Source organism: Balaenoptera ricei, chromosome 9 (assembly GCF_028023285.1).
Source record: "Balaenoptera ricei isolate mBalRic1 chromosome 9, mBalRic1.hap2, whole genome shotgun sequence".
NCBI lineage: Eukaryota > Metazoa > Chordata > Mammalia > Artiodactyla > Balaenopteridae > Balaenoptera > Balaenoptera ricei.
In genome coordinates this window covers 100,604,881-100,625,453 of record NC_082647.1, presented here as the reverse complement: position 1 = coordinate 100,625,453, position 20,573 = coordinate 100,604,881, and the positions used below count along the sequence as shown (strand labels likewise).

Genomic DNA, 20,573 nt, shown 5'->3' with positions numbered 1-20,573 from the left:
ACATAGGTGAAATTTAGAATATTCTGTTGATGCTCAATTTTTATTTCTTGTTCTCTGGTTAGAAAAACGCTGCTAAGGGAATAGGGTGACAGTTCACCTAGAATCAGTACCAAGTATCAACAGCTAACCTCTCTCTTTGGAAAAAAGAGTCCTTCATATCACGGGGGTTTTAAAGCTAGTGATAAAACAAAAAGCTATTTTCTGAAACCAGCCCCTTGAAAAATGAAGCGTTCTTAAAATCTACAGAGTTGCCTTTAATATAAACAACCAGAGATGTTTTCAATTATCTTGCTACTACTTACATACAAAGGTTTTATATTTAGGAGAAGTGGTAGCCCTGAAATAACAATAATATGGTCATTTACAGTTGGGCTAAAGAAAACAATACAAACATAGGGCAATCCAGGAAAGAATTTATCAAATAATAATTAGTAAATTTTCACCAAAATTGGCTCACATCGTATAACTGGGAAGAACAAGAAAATAATAGCTAGAAGGAAAAATGAATCTTACTGAAATGTAATGACAATCTCTCACAACCCCTTCTATAAATTTTGATTACAACTTTGGATCAGCTCAAGACATTATGAGTCAACAGAGTAATTGACATGTGATCCCAGAACAAGGCTTCACTCAGTAATTTACTTTATTGGACACACATTTCACCTACCAAAAAAGCAAAAAGAAGGAAGGAAGGGGAAAAAGAAGAATATAAAGGCAGGCTTGAAATTATATTTAGAGCGGCTATTATCTCTCAAGTAAAAGTTAGGCTATAAAATACAAAATTATTTAAAAGATTTGTAATTTGGATTTTCTTTTAGTATTCAAATTCAGGTCAATATTTACCTCTTTGCACATTGTTTCTTCAGGTCTGATCCTTTTATATTTGCATTTTATTTCACAACTTTATTTTCTACTCAATCAAGCATTAGAAAAAAAAAGCATCAGCTTATATGATATCATAATGAGATTGAAAAGTGGAGTTTGTCAATATTTGTGAACATGTTAGTTAAATTGTAATTTTGGTAAACAAAGTTGAAAAGAGAAAGATGCTTTAAACTGTATGGTTAAATGCAGTTGACATAGCAAAGAAATGGTCAAGGAAGGAATACCTACTTTCAGTGACCTACAGAACAAGTACTATAGATTTTACATATAGGAAACATATACATTCAAACTTCCTTTCATAAGCATTCATATTTTAAATGCTTCAGCAACCTCTCTCCGTATTCTAGATATCTGAATCCAAAAGCTTTAAATTCTTAAGCATTGAAATAATACTCGAGTAGTATATAGAGTTTCATTAATTGGCCTTAGAAATAGAAAAGAAAATTTAGTTTCAAAACCAGATTTCATGTGCCAGTTGTTCAGTATTATTATTAATATTATTGTATAGTATTATTACTGTATTGACAGATTTTACTTTAAGGGACAAAATTGGCTTTACAATTTAAACACCTGCTCAAGTAACATAGTAAACTTCATTTTAAAACTATTTTAAAGGTAATAAAAACTGAGTTCATCTGATAGAATATAAAAAGCTAACATCAACTTTCCTCCAAGTGTTAAGTGGAATAGTGCATGCATGAAGTGTTTAAGGTCAGTTAGAAATACACAGTACAAATTCAATTTTGGTGAGTTCCGCACTTCCAAAAAGGCATACTAGCAGCAGAAAGAATAATCCTTAACTAATTTGTATTTTTCTAGTGGACCATTTACCTATAATAATACCTTGAAAAAAGTATTCTCAATTAAATCCAAACAATAATAATTACACACCCCCAAAATATATAAATTTGTTGAAGCAAATAGGTGAATTTCAAAAAAAATGGTGGGCATTCACACCTACAAAAAATGACTCTTTAAAGTATATGAGAGTTATGCTTGGCACGCATAAAACAGGGTTAGGTTAGCCTCAAAGTTTAATTTTTATAGAAGGGGCATGAAAAGCAGTCTCCATGGACTGAGAACAATCTGCGAGTGTGTAATTTACACACTGTCAGGGTCCCCTCTCCCTAGGCCACCTCCGTTCCACACATCAGCTTGACTATGTTCTAGGTAAGCACATTGTTCTTAAAGCATCATTCAAACACTTTTTGGAACAAGGGAGGGTATAAACAAACCGACGTAGAAAATTGTTTTGATGCTAGAACAACAAAATATTTGTGTGTTCTAGAACCTTCATATGAAAAAACATGCACTGAGGTACTGTTAAGCCAAATGCCCCCAGTTACCCACACTCACTCCCCTTCTGAGCTCTTAGCACACTCACTGAGCATGGTCTCAGACAACTGCCTTCACTTTCTAAGGTGCCACTTTCAAACACTTTAAATTGTCCAAATCTACCTTGAAAAAAGAAAAAAGACCCATTTTACTGGTAAGGAAAATTGCAACAGCTTTTGATTGCACCTCCCATGCTGTTAAATATGGTTTCTTCCCTCTTCTCTGAGTACTTCAGCCATGTCCACTGGGGGTGCACACTAGAGCCCTTTTATCCAGCTGTGTCTCTCCCATTCCCAGCAAACTCTTAGATGTGCCTGATACATATTTTTATCTAATTTACCTCATCTGTTGTTTTTATTAACCGCTAATTTAATATCCTCTGTCCTATAATATTTCCAGAAGTCAGTGTATAGAAACACGCAGCCAAGCCCGGACCCTCAGGCCTGCACATAAAGGTGGCAGGCTAGCCTAGGGTCCTCTGGGACAGCAGTGCCAGAAGACTTGGACACAATGACCCGTCTGCATGAGATGAGAAAAAAAAAAACAAAAACAAAAACCAAGAGGTCTGTAATACTGATAAACTAAGCTGTCACTCACAGGCCACCAGCTCAGGTCTGCAAAAAAAGATGCAGTGAACATTGAATGACCATGAAAGGTGGAAATGTGTCTTCATTTTAAAAATGATATTCAAACCCACCGGTCAGAACCTGCTTAACTATTTAATTTGAATTGATTTGAAAATCATCTGAAGGTAAAATCCCTCCTATGGTTCCAAGGGTTAGGAAGCTTGCTACAGATAACTGTCAAAAATCTGGTTTGATTTCCCAGAAACTGTATGAATGAACCAAGTTTCTTTATCCTGAGATACCAGGCTGGGAGTTTGTTCTTAAGTACTAGACTGCTTAATTGCTTGCTTGGGGAAGGGAAGGCCCTGGGGGAAAGGCACGTACAACAACATCTCTTCTATCTCTTCCATGAAGCCACTGCACTCTCTCGAGCTGGATCATGACCAGCAACGCAGAGAAGTCCCCTCTTCCCCTCCAGTGGAAGCATCTAGATATGCAATCCCAGAGATGAATGAAAAAAACCTGAAGATCCTATTTCACGGGAATCTTTCAGTATTCTGAATGGAAAATATCATTGAAAACTAGTGATTTGCTCCTCCAACTCAAAGCCATGTAGGAATGGAACTCAGACCAGAAAAAAATAAAGGACAAAAATAATTATCATTGCAATACGTATTTTGAGAAGGAAGACACACAAACATTTGTATCATCAACTGAGACTGATTCACACCTGCTGAGTAGGGAAAAGATGATATTGAAATCAAAAGCTGAAAAATAAACCACCTCTTTCTGGTTATGAGTGACTGAAAAGCAAGAAAAATTATTTTCACATTCTTGTTCTTATTGTTAGAAGTAGTGGTTTGAGCCAATATTCCTACCTGTGCTAAAGCAGTTAAAAGGAAATCATTTCAAATCTCGATGTCATCTTTCTTTTTATATCTATAGATATGGGTTCAATTAGGTTTTCTGACTTTCATGGTATGTATATGGGACAGGATGCTCTTTTTCTTTGCTTTTGAATACTAATGTTTCAGTTTCTGAAATAAAAATGTACAAAATAGTTTTTGTACATTTTTAGTACAGAAAATTTTACAACCTTCAGAACAACTGCTTTTATAATTTACTAGCTCTACATAAGTATCTGGGTTTTTTTTTAACAAATAATTTATGAGAAATGAAATCTTCAGAAAAAAAACTGGCTACTTTGATGCAACTATTTAGTAAGTATAGTAAGTATCCATAATGAGTAATTAACATATATAGTTCCTGGACACACTTAAAAGCCTTTAAAAATCACTTAAAGTACACACAAAATACAGAGCCATGTAATAATAGCAACCAATATGAAATCCTGACAAATTAGAAGTTTAAGTCTGGTATTTATAAAGTGTATGCCAATTCCTTTTTTTTTTTTTTTTAGTATCTACTTGAACCTTTTAAAAGTATATACATGAGCAATTATTTCCAATAAACAATATCGAATAACAAATTAGAAATATCTCTTCTGGTTTTTTTTAACCAAGCTTCTTTTCCCAGCTAAGGGAAATATGTATGAAAGGAAATCCTTTTTCTTATTTGGTACTGAAACACAGTAATTTTGCACAGTATTAAGGCCGTACTGTGGTCTACAGAAGAAAGAACATGCTTGCCAACTAAGAAAAGTTTTATTTAGCAGGACAAGACAGTTATCAGAGCTCAAGTTTTATTTCTACATGAAATGGTTATCTATTTTCACATGTATGTATTTAATTCCACATGGCACAATTATTTTAGCTATATTTCACATGCTTGCTCATCAGTGAATACTTACATTGAAATGGGTACTAACAGTATATAAAATCAGTCTTTACGTATTTTTTGCCTGACAAATATATGCTCAGAGACTTCACTTTATATATGTCTGTAACACAAAAACCAACTTGAAAGTTTTAAAAAATATTGCTCTGTAGAAGCAGCTATCTACGGCTTTTAAAACAGTATGAGCCTGTGGAAACACCGTATTATATATCTGACATTTTCCACCTAAAAATACATAATGAAGCATGCTGGTATTAATAAACCATGTGCTTTCAGACCCCTAAAGTGCTTTGCTATAATCTTGTTGACGGTATATTTCCATCCATGCTATTAACATACAGCAAACAAATTTTAGGTCATCACCTTGCCAGCCTGTCTTGATTGCAAAGTGTGAAAAAAAAAACTTTTAGGAGTTCATCAATATTCGTAACCATATTCTGATTTATGAGTTAACAGTTCCTAAGTAAGCAGAGATAACTGAGAAAAATTTTGGTCAAAAATACATTACAAAAAACAAAACAAAAACAGAAAGCAATCACATATATTCCCTTTTTCCTCACCCCACCCCCATCACAGGCAGAAAAATCACCCTTCCTTTGCAGCAGGGCACGGTCATTCCTCTCATCCCTTCAGTTATCGGAAGGCAAATGAAAATACAATGACCCTTTCCTCTTCTGATTTAGCTCACGCCGCAAACATTTAAACACAAACTGAAACTACTGATTTCACAGAAAGCACCGAAACAGAAAGAGCAAGACTCACTGACCCATTTGGAAGACAAAGACGACAGAACAGAACGGGAAAGCTCTAAAATTCAGCTTGTGAGGCCTCTGAGAGATATTCTTCTGGCATTTCATCACAGCAGCCCCAGACCAGTTCACCTCCCTAGATACAGGGTGGAGGCACTAAATAGAGCTGTTTATTAAAGCTGTTGTGTGGATTGCATTAGGAGGCGCGGGCAGACCACCTGGACCTTTCAGACTGTGGCAGTGTTTAATTTGCAGCCTGCCCGTCCGCAGCGGCCAAGACCACTACTACATACATCTAACCAGGCTCGATCACACATTATTTGGGTTGGGAGTAAAGGCACGTGTATTTATATATTTATATTTTCCATAGAGCAAGGGAGAGAGAGCGAGAGAGACAGAATACAGCCAAAATCAAAACATTGAACAGGAAATTGTTAACTACCTAGAAAACATAATACTTTATTCTCTTCCCACACTTTCTTCCGGAGATCACAATCTCAACAGAAAATAAATTCTAAAAAAACGTATATTTTTAAACATTCAGGCCAAATGATAAATAAATTTGTTCTTTGGGGTTTCTTTTTTGTGGTTGTATTAGTTTGGGTTTGTAAGCATCGCATTGAAGTTTGAAGCTGAGCTTTCCTAGCTAGATTTTAATGGGTGCCTTTTCCCTTTCACACTTTCAGCGCTACGCTGGCAGGTAGCTGAAGATACAGATAGAGAGATGGTACTGTAAATATGAATTATGTGAATCATATGGTGAGACCCTTGTGGAAAAAAGGGGAGTTGAGAAATGGCTGACTCCATACCTGACCAATTACAGCTCGCATGGTCCCCGTGTCCTGCTGGGCTGAGAGATCGCAATCCATCATATGTTGTCTTTGAAAAGGAGAATGGGGGTTTCTGGCACGCATCTGTCAATCAACTTCTGCACTCACAACCATCACCAAAAGCAAGGGGGGAAAAAAGTCAAGCTGCTCCACCAAATAGGATGAAACTGTCATGTGACCTCCGGCAGACACGCACACACACATTCACTACCTCCACAGAGCGTAAGAATTTTCTGTAGATATGAAATGACATTGACAAATATCCAATACCAAGTAAATAAAGTGAGACAAACAGCTATTCACCAAAGACAAAACATTGGCTGTAATCTCCCACTAAAGGTTTAACAAACCTCAGAGGATTTTTTTTTTTTAAATGCTCTGGAAATCTATGTTTAAAACAAAAATAAAATTAACTATTTCATGTACTAATTGAGACTTTGATTTCTATGCCACCATATCATTTTTTTCAATGACAATTCATTATCTTATTTCTCTTAACCTGTCCCTCATGATTTTATCTTCAGATTCTCTAAATGACCTTTTGATAATATGCAGTAATCTCTGCAGTTTTATATAATGTCACCGTTACGGAAAAGCGTGAAATGTCCACCATTGAATAACACAGATACCTTGCTATTTGTTAATTGGAAACGGATATACACAATCATTTGTGTAAACTGCGATGACCACACAAATGTAAAATATTCAAAGTGTGTAAATAGTAGTCACTAAACTTTTTATCTTTTAAAAGTTACGGAAATGGTTTATTTGCAGCTCGTCTAAACTGGTGCAACGAGATGACAAATATTTCAACTTTTTTTCACTTAATTTAAGCTATTTGATCCCACACACCCTAGGACAGATTGCTGATGTATTACTGTGAGTCAGCTATTATAAGAGCGACATGAATATCACCTAGAAGTTATTTAACCCTTTCAGGATTAAGATCAGAACCTGATTTTCAAAACAACCTGACAGATATTGCAAAGTTGCTCTTTGACAATCCAAAACCATAAATAGTATCCATTAACTTGGTGGTTTTGTGGAGTTACTAACGTTTGCGTTTGTCCACTTTTTAAACTTAAGTTCATCAGTTGGTGTAGTCTAACTTTTTCAAAAAGAATTTACAGGAATACTTTGTGTTATTAAAACGGGGATGTTTTTTCAAGGTTCAAAACTAATGTTAAGCTTGAGAGGTAGAGGAGTGATGAGAAATGTTTAATACAGAATATATATTCTTATGTAAAACGCTGTATTGTATCATCCCTTGAAAATTAAGTAAAAGGAACTTCAAGTAAGAAAAGAGAAAAAAAGAAAAACAATTTCCAACATGTTTAAAGAAAGCTTTAGGAGGAGAGAACTAAGGATTGAAATCTCATCGACTTCTCATTAAGAGTTGCCCCACAATATAAACATTTACATACACACACACACACACACACACACACACACACACACCTTAAATCTGCATCCCCAAACAAAAAAAGAAACTGCACCAACTGTGTAGCCCTCCTGAGAACTGACGACGGGAAAGGTCCTCCTAGACATGATTAAAATGCACAGATAGCACTGACACCCCGTCCCTGCCCCTGGAGACACGGACACACACGGGTGTTTCTGCAGCCACCCCAGATCGGACGCTGCTGGCGCGTCGGTCGCCACCTCTAGCCCGGGAAGGGAGGCGGGGACAGCCCCCCTCCTCCCCAGCCCGGAAATCTGGGCCGGGGTCGCCGTGGGACCCGGCAGGGCTCTGCCAAAGTTGCCCAAAGCCTGAGGGCTCGCAGAGGGCAGGTGGGGCGCGGGCACTCCTGGCGTCGCCTTCCTGGGACAGGGAGACACAGACACACAGACAGACAGGCAGACAGGGAGCGCGGCGGGACCGGGAAAGTTGCGGAGGAGGGGCTGGGCTGTCGCCCTCACCTCTGCAGCGCAGCACGGGGATCTTCTCACTGCCACACCTCCCTGCAGGCTCAACCTCCCCCTGGGATCGAAGCTTCCTGGACAGTTTGGGGGGTAGGGGGGCAGGCTGCAGGATGAAGCCAAAGACCCCCATTTGAAGCTCCAGGTGGTCCGGCTTGACCTAGGGACAATTGTTTGCTTACACTAGGGTTATTTACATGACCTTCTGGCCTGTGTTAATTACCGTAATTACTATCGACGCTGGGGGAGCCCTGAGCCGGGTGCTGTCAGGCGCTTGATATTATGTTACCTCACGAAAGCCTCTTAACAACTCAGTGAGGCGGGGACAGTCACTCCCATTTTACAGATGAGCTACAAAAAATATATAACTGCTCAAGATTAACAGGGACATGATTCACACCTGCTCGGAATCCAAAGACAGAGCTTTTTATATGAAACCAGAGAGTTGGGTGACATTCAGAATAAAGGCTACCATATGTACAGTACAGACTCATTCAATAAATATTTATGGAGCCTGTATTATGTGCCAGGTGCTGTGTTAAGTGCTTGAGTTACGGCAAAACATAGTTCCTCGAGGGCTTTTACATTCTAATGTTTGGACAGATAGTTGTCAAATAATCACAGAAATGTAAAATTTTTAATTACTCTGAGAGTGGTGGAGGAAAGCAAAACCTATATCAAAGGCATTGACCTGGTCTTGGGTGTGTAGGTTGAGCAAAGGGGAATTAAGCAATTAACTTGAAATAAACTAAAATTGGAAGAATGTTAGGGAGAAAAAGGGAAAGGGCATGATGGAGTAAACATTCTCTGCAGAAGAAATGTGCAAAAGGCGGGGAGGAGCGTGGCTTATTGGAAAAGCTTAAGGAAAGCTTTCTGCCTTGTGTGGAGCACAGGCTTGAAGGGAAAGAGAGGCTGGAGGTGAAAACCAGAGCACATAGGGTCTCTTCCGTTGTATCAAAGATTCTTTACCTGAGCCAGGAGCACGGTGAAGCCACTGAGAACATTTTAGCAGTGTCTCACACTTAAATTTTGAAAGATGTCTCTGGCTATAGTGTGGAAAGTTAGGGCTGGGGCGGGGGTAATAAAAGTGGATTTGGTGAGACCAATTAGTTATAGGGGGGTGGTGATGGTATTGCACGGAACTGGATGATTTCAAGATGAGAGGTAAAATTCACAGAACTTGGTGGCTGATGGGTAGTGGAACTTGAAGGGGCGGCAGGTGTCTTTCCAGATTGCACAAAACATACAGTGGGTGATGCCCTTTTCTGAACTAGGGAATCAGGAGGAAGACCAGCTTGGAGAAGGGCAGCGTGGATCATAATTTTAGTTTGAGATTTATTTTCACTACAATCCTCAGGGTGAGAATGATTATCCCCCTCTCTCTGATGAAAAATCTAGGGATCTCAGGGATGAAGCAACTTGCCCATGGCCAAGTAGCAGCAGGGAAGGTTCATCTGAGGGGAAATCCAGGTTCTTGACCCCTGCATTAGACTGATTTGGAATGAGTTGGTGGTTCTGGGTTGTCCAGTAGATTAAAATTGTCCTACCAGGAAACCAAGGTAAAATTGATGACCAGAACTGTTCTTAGGAGTCCCCACAATAATTCTCCAGATGACATGAATTAAGGCATCTTTGGTGTAAAAGTTTGGTTGAGACCCTAGACCCTGCCCAAATAAAATGGAAGGACTGAAGTTCAGGTCTAGCATGGCAATGGCAGGAAGAATGTAAAGATAAAAACACAAAGGTAGTTTTGAGTTAGTCAATTAACAGCCCCTATTTAGCATCAATAGTAATATCTCCTGGTAGGTTACTCTGGGTAATACAGAGACTTGAATAAACTCTGCTTCTTGACATTCAAAGATTCATAATTTAGTAGGAAACACAGACACATGTAAATGACTTAAATACAGCACAGATTGCTTTTAAAAAATAAACTAAATGCATAACAAATTTATCTGTGGGGATTGTTTGATTCTATGTGGTGGAAGATGCTTACATTTTTAGGTACCGCAGCATACAGGCTTGGGTCAGGATCTCCTCCAGCCCTTACCTCTGACTGGGTGTGGTCTTCAGAAAGTGGCCACTTCTCTGTGTCGTGAGTTTCTCCTCTTGTAACTCCTCAAGGGTACTATGAGGAAGTAAGGAGATAATGTCTTCTGAGAGCTTATTGAGTTATACTCTGTAGGTATGCAGCAAATGTTAGTTATTTTCCCATATGGAAAGATGATAGGAAGCCAGGAAAGATGAATCCTTCACCACCGTGAAGATGGTGGAAGAATTTTGTGATACAAACAGAGGGCATTTTCTGTTCAGGGCAAAGGGAAGAGCATGAGAAAAACCATCTTGTCCTCTGTCAGTGTGGGTGGCAGGCACTTTTAAGGTTAAAGCAACGGAAAACAAATGGAGAAGGGCAGGAAGTATTTCAACTAACTTTTACTCCCACGTTCACAAAAGAATTTAGGAAAGAAGATTACTTAAGTGAAATAGTCACCATTACCATCACCTCTTCTGCTTTCCCCTCTCCCCACCCAATTTCCAGAAAATGATGCTTTTTTCCAATCCTTTAAGACTCCCTCCTTGCATCACAGATCAGCTAGATATGCCCATTTCCCAACAGCTGACCATCTGGTATATAAGACAGAGACAGGTCACCACAGATCAGACCCAGTCCCCAACTTCTCAGGAAATGAGATAGAGATGTCCTTAACTTCTTTTTTTTTTTAGTGAAGTATAGGTGCTGTACAATATTATATAAGTTCCAGGTGTACGATAGAGTGATTCACAATTTTCAAAGGTTATACTCCATTTATAGTTAATATAAAATATTGGCTCTATTTCCCAAGATGTCCTTAATCTCCTAATGACTAAAACCCTAAGGATACTGAGAGATAAATACTGCACAGGGAATCAAGATAAAGTAGAGGTATTGGTCATCTCTGTTTTTCAATAAATCCTCTGCAGTGTTTAAAGTGAGAAGAGATAATATAGCTGAGTGCCTCTAAAACGCAAGAACCGAGAGAAGAAAACATGCAACAAGTCACCAAGAAGAAGCCACTTCTACTTAGTCTATTTCCGCTGACGCCATCACAACATTCACGTTTACTTCAGTTCTGTACTACCTGCCTTTTCTCTCTGTTAACACTTGTTCTATCTCTAGCTAATTGCTTGTTTCTTCATTTGCTACGGTTTTATCATTTCTCTGCTACTTTTTGCTGTTTATTCCTTTGTTTCCTGGTCTCTAAAAGACTAATCTCACCGTTCCTCCACCAGTTTATTTATTTTTTCCCCAGATCTCCCAACCCCTGTTCTTCTTACATGGCCACATGACTTCAGCCTTCTTCCTAGAGTATGAATCACGGCAGAGCATCCTCTAGAATATGGCTCACCATGTAGCTGTTGCATGATTCTCAAGGCTGATGTAGGAACCAGGATAACAGGTGGACGAGAGACAGCACAGGGGGAGTAGAAATACAGTCAAGACTTCTCGTGGACTTCCCTTTCTACAGTCTTCAGTTCACTCACCTTTGGTTCATTTCCTACCTTCTTTTTCAAGGTCAAGTTTTCCTGGAATTTCATTTGGCACCATAAGCCAGATGAAATCCACTGCCATCTCTATTTGCACCTCCTCCTCAATATCACATTTTTGCCTCCACTTTAAAGTTTTGTAGATCATTTCTCTAGAATGGTCTTTTCAACCATGATCATTTTCCCTAAACATTCCCAACATTAGATGGATTTTACTTCCACGGGTCCTTGAGCAGTATAACTACTCTGTACCCTGGGATCTTTTGTTGTTGTTATTTTCATATTTCTAGGGAAATTGAGGACAGGAAAAGTACCAAAAGCAGAATGATTATTTTTAAAAAAGAGAACAGGGGGTGGAGAGAAACTGCTACACATCAAGACCCAGGGGCTACAGCATCCAGAGCGGTTTGGCAGTGCTGAGCCAGACACCACTGGTTGTGAGGACCTGTGATTCAATTTTCTTTTACAACGTAGTTTGGGAGCATCATTTTTCCCCTGAGAGACAATGACAAGATTTTGCCTTTGAAACGAATAGATGAGAAATTCAACACCCTGTTGACTCTGGGCAAGGATAGACTGTGAATATACTAATGTATTATCAGATCTTCAACATCGTCATCTTTTTTACCAGGTGACCATCCTCAATAAAAACAGAAAAATCCAGCTGAGGGAGCAAATGTCCCTTAATTTCCATTTTCCCCTTTCGTGAAATGCTTTGGTTACAGTTAGGCACTTTGGTCTTCCAGAATATATTTCTTCTGCCTGAACATCCTTGAAAAAAGGCATTAAAATGCTCCTGGGTTTCGTTGTACTACCCTCAGTTTTGGTGTCTGAGCCCAGTGCTAACACATAACTTCGCATGAAAATTTCCCGTGGTGGTAAAAACACACACTCTGTTTCCTTACAGCAGCAGTGCACTAGGGGGACTCTTTCCTCTTCATTTCATGACTATAGCTCTACATGCCTGAAAAAGCCAAATACCACTGTCCATTTATTCCAAATATCTATAGGTTCACAGCACTTTGACCCAAACCTGGTTCCACTCTTTGAAAGACAAGCACTTTTAAATGACTGTCTGCATAGAACCAGTCGCATTGAGAACTTCACACACAGCACTAACTTTGGAAAATCCATGTCTATCCTGGTTTTCTCCGTCATCATCATCATCAACAGCCATAACAATAATAATAGTAGAAAACATGGGGTGGTCCTCAAGGTGTAATTCAGTTTGAGGACCCTTGAGGGTCCCTGAGACCCTTTTAGGGGGTCCATGAGGTCAAAACTTTTTCAAATAATAATAAAATGAGATTTACCTTTTTCACTCTCATTTTCTGAGAAGAGTACAACAAAATTTTCCCAAGGCTTCCTGATGTGTGATTTATAGCAGATTGAAGGCAGAAGCAGGTATGGTTCCAAGTATCAATATCTTCTAGTAAGCCAGACACTACCAAGAATCGCAAAAATGTAAAACAATGCCGCTCTTCTCACAAATTGTGTGGGGTGAAAATGTAGTTCTTTTTCATTTAAAAATGGTGTTTATCATGTAGTTATTTTAAATGACTTCATAAATAAACCTTTTTAAAGGTTTCTTGGTTTTAGGGACTTCCGTGGTGGCACGGTGGTAAAGACTCCATGCTCTCAAGGCAGGGAGCCCGGGTTCCATCCCTGGCTAGGGAAGTAGATCCCACATGAATGCCACAGCTGGGAGTTCGCCTGCCACAACTGAGGAGCCTGCGTGCCACAACTAAGACCCAGCGCAACCAAGTAAATAAATAAATAAATAAATATTTTTTAAAAATTTGTCTTGGTTTTAATTTCTAATATAGTAAATATTGATAAATATAACCCATAAGCACAAAAGCTTTGGGGGGTGCTAAACAATTTTATAATAGTGTCAAGAGGTCCTAAGATTAAAAAGTTTGAGAATGGCAGACATAATAGAGTATTTACTGTATGCCATGTACTGCCCCAAGCACTTTATATATTTATTTGTTTGTTGTCAGAGTTCTTTATATATTTTGGATATTAACCCCTTACTAGATCTATCATTTGCAAATATTTTCCCATTCCATAGGTTGTCTTTTGAGAATCTTTGCATTTATAATAGTTATTAAAATACTGCAACTCGATAGCAAAAAAACAAATAATCCAATTTAAAATGGGCAAAGGACCTGAACAGACATTTTTCCAAAGAAGATATACGAATGGTTAACAGGTACATGAAAAGGTGCTCAATATCGCTAATCATAAGTGAAATGCAAATCAAAACCACAATGAGATGTCACGTCAGGTCCATTAGAACGACTATAATATCATTAAAAGACAAGAGATAACAGATACTGGTGAGGATGTAGACAAAAGGGAACCCTCCTACAGTGTTGGTGGGATTGTAAATTGGTGCAGCCACTATGGAGAACAGTATGGAGTTTCCTCAAAAATTAAAAATAGAACTCCTGTATGATCCAGCAATTTTACTCCTGGGAATATATCTGAAGGAAACGAAAAGAGGATATTGAAGAAATATCTGTGTCCTCATGTTCATTGTAGCATTATTTACAATAACCAAGATATGAAAACAACCTAAGTGTCCATCAATGGATGAACAAATAAAGAAAATGTGAAAATATATATATACATACACACACACACCATGTACAATGGAATATTATTCAGCCATAAAAAGAAGGAAATGCTGCTGTTTACAACAATGTGGATGGACCTTGGGGGCATTATACTAAGTGAAATAAATCAGACACAGAAAGAAAAATACTGTATGATCTCACTTATATGTAGAATCTAAAGAAAGAAAAAACCAAATTCATAGAAAAAGAGATTAGATTTGTGCTTATCGGAGATGGGGGGTTATGGGAGCAGGAATTTGATGAAGGTGGTCAAAGGGTACAAACGTCCAGTTATGAGTTAAATAAGTACTAGAGATATAATGTACAATATACTGACTGTTGTTAACCCTGCTGTATGGTGTATATGAAACTTGATAAGAGAGTAGATCCTAAGACTTCTCATCACAAGGAAAAAAAAATTTTTTTCTTTTACTTTTGTTTTGTATCTATACGAGATGATGGATGTTAACTAAACCTATTGTCATCATTTCACAATATAGGTAAGTCAAATAATTGTGCTGTACACCTTAAACTTATATGGTGCTGCATGTCAATTCTATCTCAAAAAGCTGGGGAAAAAAATAAATGCAAAATTTCTTAGAGATGAACCCACTCAAAACAATAATTGTATCTATGAGTAAACTGAGATATGCAATGCCTTCTGGATAGGAATATTGTAAAAAAAAATCATTAAATTAAGGTCTTTAAAGGTTTTATACAGAATAGTCGTCTGTGATCCATATCAAACCTGTGTACCAATACTTCAAGAATGTCCCCAGTGACTGCCACGTGCGTCACAGCAGGGCCCAAAGGAGCAATAATTGTCTGGTCCCATTCCCGTCTCTACCACTAACACCTTCATAACACTGGACCTGAACGAAGGTGTTGGGCTTTTAATACCCTTTCTAGTTATAACATTTGTATCTGCCAAATCCCCATGTCAGTTGGCAAATAGATCTGTGCAGAACAAAAAAAATGAAAATCTGTAATTCTTAAATATCCATTCAATTGCAAAACTATAGTTGAAGTGCTGGACAAAAAAAAATGAAACCCATGAATAATTGTACATTATTATTTAATTATTTATTCAAAAAATTCTTATATGTCTCTTATGAGAAAGGCAATATGTTAGATGCTGAGTGCAGTCTGTGATGAAGATTAAACACAGCAAACAATATGATACCTCCTCTCGGTCAGCTTACAGACTCAGGCTTGGAATCAAAACTTAAACAAATCAACTTGTAAAAAAATTTCAGAATTACTAATTCTGATAAAGACCGTAAAGGACATAGACAAGGGGACATGAGAGAATATTAGGCTTTTTCTATCATTAATTTTTTAAATTGCACTATGTTTCATAAAAATAATTAGCACAATTATTTAGAATGATTCCATGACTCAATAAATGGACTCAAAGCTTTTCAGCAGCTCTTTAATATCACGAATTCCCCTTTCATGGATTCCTGATTTTGATTAATATTTAAGTAGGTTGGATTCTTTTTTCAGGTAAGATTTTTAGGCTATTACAATCCTGAGCAATTGCACAGTTACTGTTGCCTTAACTGTAAATAAATTCTTGGCTGCATAAAGTGTTCATGAGTGACATTAGGTTTTCTTCAACTTTATAGACATTTCTCCATGATTTCTTTCTATCTAACATTTCAGAAGAAAAGTCTTTTGTAGGGTGACCAGCTTCATATGCTTAAATATTTGAGAAGTTGTCGTCTTTATTCTTTGAATTTGGTGTTTTGCTGAGAGTCAAATCATTCACTTTTGTTACTTTTTATTAGGAAAAATTGCAGAAATACACAAAAATAAAGAGTACAAGGAACCTCTGTGTATTTACCATCCAACTTCAACAACCATCCTTGCTACCAAACTTGTTTTATTACCTCCTCTCTGCTTTCTTGGCTAGAGCGTTCCAGAGTAAATCCCAGATGTTGTTCTTTCACTCCTAAACATTTCAATGTGAATTTCAAAAAAATATAAGTAAATAAAGAACATTTTCTTACATGACCACAGGCCATTATATTATTATTACTTAGTGCTACTAATCAGTTAATAGTTTTTCATATCATAATATTCAATATTATAATATTCAATCCACATTGAAACTCTCAAAATTTACATATTGTCAAAAATATGTTTTTACTGTTGGCTTGGTTGAACTAAGATTCAAATAAGGTTCATTGTTTATATTTTCTTATACCGTTTAAGTTTCTCAAAAAACTTACCATAAGATATTCCCTCTTCATTTTGTTTCTTTTTTTAAAAAATTAGTTTATTTACTTATTTTTTTGGCTGTGTTGGGTCTTCGTTGCTGCGCGGCGAGCGGGGATTACTCTTGGTTGTGGTGCGCAGGCTTCTCATTGCAGTGGCTTCTCTTGTTGCGGAGCACGGGCTCTAGATGCGCAGGCTTCAGTAGCTGTGGCTCGTGGGCTCTAGAGCACAGGTGTAGTAGTTGTGGCGCACGGGCTTTGTTGCTCCGCGGCATGTGGGATCTTCGCGGACCAGGGCTCGCACCCGTGTTCCCTGCATTGGCAGGGGGATTCTTAACCACTGCGCCAGCAGGGAAGTCTCTGTTTCTTAAGCTTTAAAGTTTGAAGAAACTGAGTCCGTTCCATGTTCTGAATTTTGCTGATTGTTTTCTCCCGATATGATTAAATTTGTTTCTCTAGCTCCTATATCTCCTGAAGACTAGAAGTTAGATCTAGAGGCTTGCCCATATTTAAGTTCAAATTTCATCATGGATGGTGCTGTAGTTTCACACTACATTTTATCAGGAGGCACCTGAAGTCTGGTTATCTCACTTTTAGAGATACTAAAGTTCAGGGTTCAGGTGCTGACAGCCTGTTCCCTTCATTGCAAAAGTTTCCATTGACTTTTCATCAATAGTTTTATGGCTCATGGATGACCACTGTCTGAAATTGTTATTCTTTAGAGTTTGCAAAATGGTGATTTTTCTAATTCTGTAATTCCTTCTGTATTTATGAGCAGTGTGTGTACAGAAAAGCTTGCCCTCATCCACTGAAGACATCTGGTTCCTCTGAAACACAGTTCATACTGCAAAGGCGGGCTCAGTTCTCTTCCTTTCTTATTTATTTATTTATTTATTTATTTATTTATTTATTTATTTATTTATTTATTTTTTAACATCTCTATTGGAGTATAATTGCTTTACAGTGGTGTGTTAGTTTCTGCTATATAACAAAGTGAATCAGCTATACATATACATATATCCCCATAAATCCTCCCTCTTGCATCTCCCTCCCACCCTCCCTATCCCACCCCTCTAGGTGGTCACAAAGCACCAAGCTGATCTCCCTGTGCTATGCGGCTGCTTCCCGCTAGCTATCTATTTTACATTTGGTAGTGTATATAAGTCCATGCCATTCTCTCACTTTCAGTTCTCTTCTTTTCGTTATCAATTTTCAGAGTGAGTTTGTGCCCTAGCAACCTCCAATATTGTACAATGAGTTATGTTTGATTTCTTCTTTTAATATCACTAATAACTCATAGATTTTTATATTTCCAGTGAGTTTTAAACAGTTGCAACCATTACTCTCGTTGGTGCTCAAACTGTCACATCTTTTGCCATGGGAGCCCATCAAGCTGGCTATATATGCTTTTGACATGATCCCATTAGCCTTTGATGCCAGCAAGATGTTCCAGGATCTTCCTGTACATTTCCCAAACTATTCCTCGGTTCTTTTTAGAGAAGAATAGTACTGAGAACCACTGATTATACATTGTTTCAGAGATCAAAACTCGAAAAAAAATTTAAGGGAGAAAAATCATGAGTTCACACTGATATTTCCAATTCAAAATTTAAAATTAGAGATTTTTCTTGACTTCCTTTATTTTGTACTTTATCTCGGTCTCTATTTTCTCTTATGATAAATATTTTGGTTCAAAAATAACATTAACATAATTACGTGCTTGTTTTACCCCAGAGTATATGTAAAATAGTCTGTAAAATAAACTATTCTTTGTTATTTTATGTCTATTTATTTTTCGGATACAGGATAAGCCATTTTCATGAATATATTCAGTATTTCACTTGTGGGAAGTTTACATCTATTCTATTTTTGAATATTTTTTGTTCTATTTATTATCAATCATGCATTATTTGAGCCTTCTTTCTCTGCTATATATATTTAACATCTATTATATAGTCATTTAAACCTATTAGTTCTTTTCCTCTATATGATTTTCTGCATGGTTGGGTTAGGCCCAGCTGGACAACTTATGGGGCTGTGTTTCAGGAGAGAGCACCCTTCCTGTTGTCATGGTTACTATTCATGTAAGCATGCATGATCTTATAGGATTTCAGGGTACAAATCCAAGTTTAGGTATCAGTACCTGCAAAACTTGGGGGTCCCCATTTAGGTGAGAGTTTGAATTGGGTTTCTCCCACTGGGAGAAGCACCAGTCCCAGCAAACTTTTGGAACTTTCATTGGATAGATAATTCTGACTGCTGGTCTCTACTTCTAACCACACAGGAGAGTACAATCACATGGAATATAATATCAAACAACAATACAAGTTTAAAGGCAAAACTGGTCTGATCAGAAAGAAAGGGAAATGCATGAGAAACAGAAGTAAAAAGAAAATGGAAAACCAACACAGTAAGCTGTCAAGTTGACACAAAAACACTGAGGATGGGCTTTTAGATCTCGTAATGAAAAGGAGCTGGGATTTAAATGCCCAGTAAGGACAAGAATTGAACCTCCAGATAATGATAGATGTGAAATAGAATAAAGTCCCTTTATGAAGATCATCTCTCCAACTGGTTGAAACCCAAACCCAGTCCTAGTATATGTTTTAGGTGTGAGTTTATTTTTTGTTTGTTTGTTTACATAGTAATCATAATGAAAATTGGTCCAAGGCTCATGACTTACCTGGGGTATCAGACAGAAGCAAATATAAAACTGCTCTAGAGGACACAGTCATATTTTTTCCGTATAGAATTCCCCTAGGGAAGAAAAATTAAAGATAAGCTTATAATAAAAAAATAACTAAAAATATATGAGAAAACAATTCACCAACAGCAAGAGTCATCAGAAACAATAAATAGGGAGATAAACACCTTACATTCTTTAGATTTTTTTAATGATTAAATGGATAGAATTATAATTATTAAACAAATTAAAGAAAGTATTAAATCTTAAAGAAAGAAGAAAATCAGTGGGGGGAAAAAAGAGCATCAAAGAATCAAATAGACCATTTAGTAATTAAGAATATAACTAAAATCAAAGCTCTATGTATAGGCTAAAGAGTAGAATTTAAGTGAAGAGAGTAAAGTAAAGAGACAATGGTGACTTTATTCCTGTCCTGCCCTAATGGACTTGAGGACACGGGGAGGGAGAAGGGTAAGCTGGGACGAAGTGAGAGAGTGGCATGGACATATATATACTACCAAATGTAAAATAGGTAGCTAGTGGGAAGCAGCCCACAGCACAAGGAGATCAGCTTGGTGCTTTGTGACCACCTAGAGGGGTGGGATAGGGAGGGTGGGAGGGAGATGCAAGAGGGAGGGGATATGAGGTTATATGTATACATATAGCTGATTCACTTTGTTATATAGCAGAAAATAACACACCATTGTAAAGCAATTATACTCCAATAAAGATGTTAAAAAATAAAAAAAGAGACAATGGAGAGCTCAAAAGAAGAGATAAGAATTATTCAAGAAGGTTTAAGAAAATGGAGCATAACAAAGAGGTCAAACATATGTCCAATATATGAGAACTCTTGCTGAAAGAACCACTCAAAGGTATATTTTGAGAAGTAGAAAATTGAACTCAGATTGAAGAACTCAAGAACCAATGATAAGCCAAAAAAAAAAAAAGAAAAAAATGACAATAATTTTTTTAAACCTATACTAAAACGAAACTGGTAAACATGAATAAATCTAAATAAGCAAGGACAAGGGAAAAAATGGTAAAATATTAACAGGGGATGAGGGATAAAAATAAGGTGGAATTGAATTACTAAATGAAATAATTGATAAAATGAGAGGGATGGAGAGTGGAGTTAAAATATTGAAAAGTCTTTTATTATTCAGAACAAGGGTATAAATATTGATAATCTCTACATATCAAGTATGCATGTTAATTTTTATGGGTAATAACTAATAAACGGTAATATGACTTAACCAATAGAGACACAAAAGCCAGTAAAGTATAATCCATTTAATAGAAAGCAAAAAAGGAAAAAAACATGAAAGAAATATATTGTAAGAATAAAGCAAAATATTCAACTGTGGAAATAAATTTATATATTGGAAAGTTTACGACAAAAATCAGGCAAGGATGGGAGGAAATTGGAACTATTTACCT

The 20,573-nt window shown here is 37.2% G+C and overlaps 1 protein-coding gene across 1 annotated transcript in view; it reads right to left on the bottom strand.

Moving 5' to 3' along the window:
• Nucleotides 1–6,249, bottom strand: part of POU6F2 (POU class 6 homeobox 2) — a 468,326-nt gene extending 462,077 nt beyond the window's left edge. The window contains exon 1 of the mRNA XM_059932888.1: nt 6,145–6,249. Within this exon, the coding sequence (XP_059788871.1) occupies nt 6,145–6,249 (105 nt within the window). The remainder of the gene's footprint in view (nt 1–6,144) is intronic.
• Nucleotides 6,250–20,573: the final 14,324 nt, after the last annotated feature.